General features: G+C 36.5%; 1 protein-coding gene across 3 annotated transcripts in view; it reads right to left on the bottom strand.

Annotated features, from left to right (window-relative positions):
• Positions 1 to 242: 242 nt before the first annotated feature.
• Positions 243 to 7,162, bottom strand: part of LOC148867206 (Transducin/WD40 repeat-like superfamily protein) — a 39,717-nt gene continuing 32,797 nt past the window's right edge. Inside the window, exons 8-12 of one of the 3 annotated variants that reach the window (XM_088974859.1) lie at positions 4,715 to 4,792; positions 1,180 to 1,513; positions 936 to 1,089; positions 710 to 813; positions 243 to 600 (exon numbers count right to left, since the gene is read on the bottom strand). In XM_088974859.1, the coding sequence (XP_088830985.1) occupies positions 724 to 813; positions 936 to 1,089; positions 1,180 to 1,513; positions 4,715 to 4,792 (656 nt within the window). In that variant the 3' untranslated portion in view covers positions 243 to 600; positions 710 to 723. Of the gene's footprint in view, positions 814 to 935; positions 1,090 to 1,179; positions 1,514 to 4,714; positions 4,793 to 7,162 lie in introns of all 3 variants that reach the window. The other 2 variants (XM_088974860.1, XM_088974858.1) reach the window with 2 other exon arrangements.

The following is a 7,162-nucleotide window of genomic DNA, read 5'->3' as shown; positions in this document are numbered from 1 at the left end:
TTCTACTTATACAAGGATCATGAGTTAAACTTCCCTTTTTGTTTTGGCAAGAAGAGTCATGAATTAAACTTCAGGGATAATAATACCAAGTCCATACCAAATTCACCATTCTCCTCAATTTTCATTTTCTTCTCCAGCAAGTGATACAGCAATAGCATCAATGGAATGGGTCGGTAAGTTAAGCATGTCAATTGAAGTCACCCTCCCCAGAAAAAATTAAAAATAAAAAAAGAACAGCTATATAGCATATAGAAACTCAAAATCCTATCTTTCAAGAATATGCAACTCCAGCTATAACATCTATGTAGCTGAGTGTGTTCAGAAACCCCCAAATAACATCGTATAACATCGTTCAATATCACATCAACAAAAGTACAATTGATCCCACACTTTGACATTGACATTTCAAAGGCTTCAATTCTCTAAAGATGAAATTGCGTACCAAGCCATGTTATACTCTCCAGTTCATTTTGTTTAAATTCAACACAACAAAAGGATTGGCAATGCTACAACTCAGCTTCTGCCTTTAAATTCCCAAAAGGAACTCAGTTACTTGTGTGGTACAAAACTTTTGACCATCTTCACCTATGACAGAAAAAGCTGCAAATAATAAAGGAATGCAAGCACCAATTCATTCATGATGATTCAAGGGAGTGGGAAAACCAAAGCACTACAAATCTTGCTTCTGATGGCTGCCAATCGGCTATACCTGCCAGTTTTGATCTATGAAATTGAGTAAACCTTCACTACTTTGGATGTGTCACAAACAACAAGGTTTTCTGAATTGGTCGGAGTGGTGCAGAGCCAATTTACCTGCCAGAAGGAAGAATCCTTGATCAGGATCTGCTATGGCAGCATACCTTTATCAAGTCAAGCAATATTTAAGCAGAAACATTACAATCTAGACTCAACATAATAAGAAATAAAAATCTCACCTTTTTGCTTATATTAATGTTCAGCTTTAAAAGATCACTGTTGTTGCTGCTTTGTCCTGCATCAAGATGTTTAGACCAATCCCAAACCTTTACAAGTGCATCATTTCCACCTGAAATTATAAACCTTCCTCTCTCTTCAAACAATGAGAATGCCCTGTAAATTTGATCTTTGGAAGAGTGAATGAAAACACCCTCAATAAGCTAAATTTTCTTCAAAAGTTATTCATGAAATGAAAATACTTACACACATGATACGGCAGCAGCATGTCCTCCTGAAGCATAGTCTAAGTGAAATCTTTTTCCTCTGCTTTGATCATTGGTTGCAGCATTTTCAGTTGGCACACTGTTTCTAGATCTTGATTGAGATCCTTTTCGCTGTTGTGAGGAACTCCTTGACTTAGCAGCAGCAGCAAGTTCACATTCAATATCTATCACATCGACAACACCATCACCCCTAGCCACCACACAAATTTTGCTTGATTTCTCTAACATATCCACTTCAGGAACTGCTATGGCATGAACAAAAGCGGGGTTGAAACATTGACTTTCATTACCATGAACATCAACATCAGGCATACCTGCAATGCAATCAAATGATCTTAAGACTTAACACATACAAGTTACATATGCCAAACTAGAGAAGTTGTACTGGATGACTTTTGTCAAAGACCTTATTGCAAGCATTTCGCAACTTCAAATTTCATGACTAATTAGATTTCCTAGAATCATAAGATCTAAGGAATATTAGTCCATTCAACATAATCTATAGCATGGCAGGAAACTGATGCATCATTATACAAGGCATGGTAAGCAATCAAAATCCCGGTTTCCTGATTGACAATCCAGGTGAGAAAATAAATAATCTTTTACATAATAGGTTAGCAATCTGGAGGCCAAGGATTAAAATTCTGTTTTTGAATTTTGATTTGATCAGAATATTTATGCTAAATTTCTGCTTCAGTCCAACTTAAAGATAGTTCAAAAGTAGAAGCTAGAACTTGATCTGGACCACCCAAATTCAAGCCAGCCTTTGACAAACTGCCACAGCTATGTTTAACCATCTCAACAAAAACCTTCATACAAAAAGGAAATATTGAGAGCTCTAAGAGCCTAAAAGGATATGCATAAATGGTTGCAGAAAAATGTCAAAATCTTGTGATCACCTAATAAAACATGGACATGCTAGTGTTCCAACCAAAAAGGAGATCACCTAGTGTTTTCCATTTAAAACAAACAGAGATGCTCTCTTTGTTTTATTGAAAAGTCGCAAGAATTTGTGTGACAACGACCACAGCAGATGTTTGCTCATAACAGATCACCTCTTATACTAGTGGTAAGCTACTCTTACAGTTTCCTGCCATCTTCAATGATCACTATTGCACGACTGTTGAATAAAAAAGAGCTTTGCTAAGTGTAGACACCCCATTTTTGCACCCTTCAGTCTTTCTGCAGCACTTCGAGCTTCAACCATTCTTCAGCTAACGTCTCAGCCGACCCGGGGGCATTCTTGGATTTTCATAGAAGCTTGAACCTCTAGGATCCGAAACCATAGGTACATAGAGCCCAAAAATCCAAATCCAACACTGTTTATCGCTTCATCTTAAGACCCGAAACTAGAACTGATTCCGATCGTCCAATTGGGATCATTTTGATCTTGAAACTTATCTCACAACAAATCAGAAATACAACACCATAGGTACGTAGCGCCCAAAAGTCCAAATCCAATGACACCAAGATCACCCAAATCCGACATTGTTTACCCCTTCATCTTAAGACCCAAAGCCGGAACCAATTCCGATTGTCCGATCGGGATTATTTTGATCTTAAAACTTATCTCACGATAAATAAGAAACCCAATACCATAGATGCGTAAAGCCAAAAATCCAAATCCGACAACACCAAGATCACCCAAATCCGGTACCGTTTACCACTTCATCTTAAGACCAAAAACCGGAATCGATCTCGATCGTCGATCATTTTGATCTTAAACCTTATCTCACGTCACATCAGAAATTCAACACCATAGTACGTAGAGCCCAAAAATCCAAGTCCGACGACACTAAGATCACCCAAATCCGACATCGTTTACCTCATCCTCTTGAAACCCTAAACTGGAACCAATACTGATCATCCGATCGGGACCATTTTGATCATGAACCTCATCTCACGTCAAATCAGAAATCCAAAACCATAAATACATAAAGACCAAAAATCCAAATCCGATGACACCAAGATCACCCAAATCCGACACTGTTTACCCCTTCATCTCACGACCCGAAGCCGGAACCGATTCCGACCGTCTGATCAGGATCATTTTTTATCCTGAACCATATGCCACATGAAATAAAAAATCCAACCTTGTAGATGAATAGAGATCAAAATTCTGAGTCCAACAATGCCAAGATCATCCAATTCCAACACCGTTAACCCCTCCATCTTGAAACCCAATGCTATACTCAATTGGACCCCTCCGTTTGGAATCTTCTTGACTATAACTTCGAAACTAGGGACCCTCACGACCAGATCTTTCTCCCAGCCTCTAGAGCCATCTTAAAATTTAAAATTTAACCAGATAAGGAGTCTCCAATCAATCAAACCAATCACCTAAACTTGGAATGTTCAATTTAGGCAAATTGGTGAAATTTTCCACTTATTGTCTTGATTGATTGAGAGGATCTCTTCCAAAGCTGTCTTGACAGCCCCTTCCCTCAATCAATCTCCCTCCAAAAACCCTTTAAACCTCAGCCATTTATCTCCCTATTCTCCCTATCTCAGCCCTCCATTCCCTTCTAGAATCCTCTCCAAAAATCTATAACCCCCCCCCCCCCCTTTTCTCACACACAAGGAAACATTCTAGCCTAGACACATTCTAACCTAGGGGGAAACCATGAAAACACCCTCACACAACCATTACCCATGCTTAAGCATCACTAATCCAAGGCATTTCTCAATATTTTGACAGCACAATTAATTTGATGACTATGTTTGACAATCATATTTAGTCAGGTCCTTCAACACAATGTTCTGAAAATTGTAATCATATTGTAAATCACAGAGAAGGTTGCATCAAACTGTATTGTAAATCATGACTTTCTACTTTTTTTTTTTTAGAAATTTGTCAAAAAAATAAAATAAATATGCTAAAAAACAATATACAGAATTGGTTTCACCCCATTTGTAATCCATATTCATTATACTTAATACAACTGATTTTACCACTTGCACAATAGAAAAGCAAGATGATATGATAAAGTTCAACTTGAATGTCAATTATTCCACATTTTGTGGCACTTTAACCTACATATAATGGAAAATAAACTCAATAATGTTTCTAGATGGGTTTTCAAGAAGACATAAGTGTTATTGCACTTTTAGTAAAATTTATTCAGACAGATTCAAATCAGAACCCTCAGAATTCATGATTAAAATCATGATATCTTTATTATAAATCATAAGATTGTGACAGCTATGCTTCAAGATGTGTTATGCATGCATGTTACTTGAACTTTTAGTGAAAAATCCATATCAACGTATACCCATGCAGCGCCTGTGTTGGATAACATTGTGCAACACATAAAAGCCTAAACTTTTAAAGTAAATATGCTCCTAAATATTATTTCAAATTCTCTTATCTCAAGCAATCACATCAGACTATAATTCTCAGTGGAACTTTACCAAGATCGAATAATAAAAATTAGCATACAAGTTTTGGATAGTTCATGTTACAATTGTAAATAACATGCTTCCTAGTTTAGAATAAGCATTGAGGTATAAAATACCAAAATCCACGATTTTGTGCGGCCGCCCTTTGGAAAAGTCCCACATTACAAGTTTTGCATCAAGTCCACCAGTAATGACTGCCAAAAACATCCCAACCATAACATGTTAAGGGGGGAATCCCATATTTAGAACTGCATTAAGTACGATATTTTCATCTAACACTGCCAAATGGGAAAATAAGTTCAAGCGTTGCATAATACAAAGAAATAGAGAAATTGATAAAGCAATAAATTTTCACCCTCCAAACCCATCAAGATATGGAATTCCCCCCTAACATGCAGACTATGAAAATACATGATACAGAGAACATACTTGGAATAAAATGCAGGATACCATACACATGAATCAGGAAATAAGTAAAAAAATGAGTGATAAAATGTCTGGACAATAAAATCGAATATTTCAAATAATTGTGTACACCACTGGTGTCTGACAGAGAAATTGTGTAGTAGCATCGATAGAGATGCTTAAAGTAGACTGTGTCCAGTACTATCAGTAACCAGGGACATTGATAAGATTCTATTGCACTCTGAGAGCATGGAAGGGCAAATGCATTGCAGATTGTACAGGCTCTATGGAAGGATCATTGAATTGGAAACTAGGAACTGCATTCCCAGATTTTCTGGGAAAGCAAAAGTTTGTCCACCTAAACTGCAGAAACCTCATTACTACACTGGAAATGCAACCTATTCAGGAGTTTCTAGTAACTAGAGTTATTACTGTTCTTTTCCTTCCTCTATTTCCATTTGTTGCCCATGTAAGATTAAGCATTGTTTCCACTTGCAAAAGATATTAAGAATCCATTTTTTTTCTTTTTCCTTGCCCACATTGGCAAATGGCATTTGATATCTTAAGCTGCATAATAACAATCAAGTGATCAACCTATTTGGCTTAGGTTTTGCCTAGTGAATATGAGGTTCGAATTTTAATTTCCACGGACCCCTATTTAGTCAGAATTTATTTCCTTACACTTTTTCTCATGTAAACAAGTGTTAAAAAAAATTAATGATTTTGCGAATTGTCCTTTCCCCTTGATCATCTTTTCTTTTGTCATTCATGGAATTAAACCAAGCACAAATCCTAAAATTTATTCAATGCCCATAAAATCAAATTATTTCAAATAAAAATATGAATAGTGGGAGTAAGAAGTTGCTGTTTTTCTTCCAAGTTCCAACGTAGACATCATTATCTGTACTGCTGATGTTGCCATTTGCTAGTAACTGAACCAAAAGTTGGAATGAGAGTATAGGAAGAAGAAGAAAGAAGAGAGGAGAGGAAGGAGAAGAGAAGAGATTTTGTGAGAAACAGGGTGTGTTCCTGTTCACACCCAAAACAAAACTCCTTTTACTTAGCAAGAGAAAGAAAATTACAATTATGCCCTTGAATGGGTACCCAAATAAAAATAAAGTGAAAATACATAAATACCCCTTCCCATAATGCATAATCTCAACACTCCCCCTAAAGCTGACCATAGATATCTATCATGCCCAGCTTGCCTAGGTTTCTATCAAGTTTAGGCTTGTTGAGGCCCTTGGTAAGACAATCAGCAAGTTGATCTTCTGACTTAACAAAAGGCACACATATCTCTCCACTGGCTATCCTTTCTCTAATGAAGTGTTTGTCAACCTCAATGTGTTTTGTGTGATCATGTTGCATGGATTATGTGCAATGTTTATAGCAGCTTGGTTATCACCATAGTTGTCAAGGCGAGCGCCAAGGCATCGCCTAGGCAACTAAGCACTTTTTATCACTCACCTTGCCCAAACTCCAACCAGTCTTTGTATTATACTTTACATTATTTTACAATATTTTTATTTTTTATACTTTGAGCTCATAATATTAAAATAGATGGCAATACACCATAACATTCTTTCTTCTCACTTCATAAACTGGTGTGTATTTGTTAGATTGTTGTACTGTAAGGGTTCAAATGATACAAAGCAGTTTGAAGACTTGAAGAGACGAATAATGAGAGCGACCAGAATCGATGGGATGATGACTTCATCTCATAAACATCAATTCATTGCAGGTATTATCCTCTGTCAACACCTTCTTTTCTGAGATAGGAAATAACCCACTCTGCTTCTTAAATTTTTTTATTCTTTTCCTTCCTTTTCTAGAACAAAAACAAGGGTTACACCCCTTATTCTCCTTCTTCATTTGATGCTTTTGTTTTCTTATCCTTTCCTGAAAAAAGAATAGGGGCTCTGCTTGATCATCATCATCATTTTCGATGTTTTTTCTTACATTTTTTTAGACAAGAATAGAGGCTTTGCCCCTTCTTCTCCTTCATCATTTTTGAGTTTTTTTTTTTTTTGCTTTCACTTTTCTAAGACAAAAACAGGTGCTCCGACTTTCCTTTTCCTTATTTTTCTGATTTTTTTCTTTTTTTTCTATGAAAAAAACAAAGGTTTAGTCCCTTCTTTTCCTAGGCGATGATATTTCTT

Source organism: Nelumbo lutea, chromosome 3 (assembly GCF_056320005.1).
Source record: "Nelumbo lutea isolate HS-2025 chromosome 3, American lotus-T2T, whole genome shotgun sequence".
Taxonomy (NCBI): domain Eukaryota; kingdom Viridiplantae; phylum Streptophyta; class Magnoliopsida; order Proteales; family Nelumbonaceae; genus Nelumbo; species Nelumbo lutea.
This window is presented reverse-complemented; position numbering and strand designations above follow the sequence as displayed.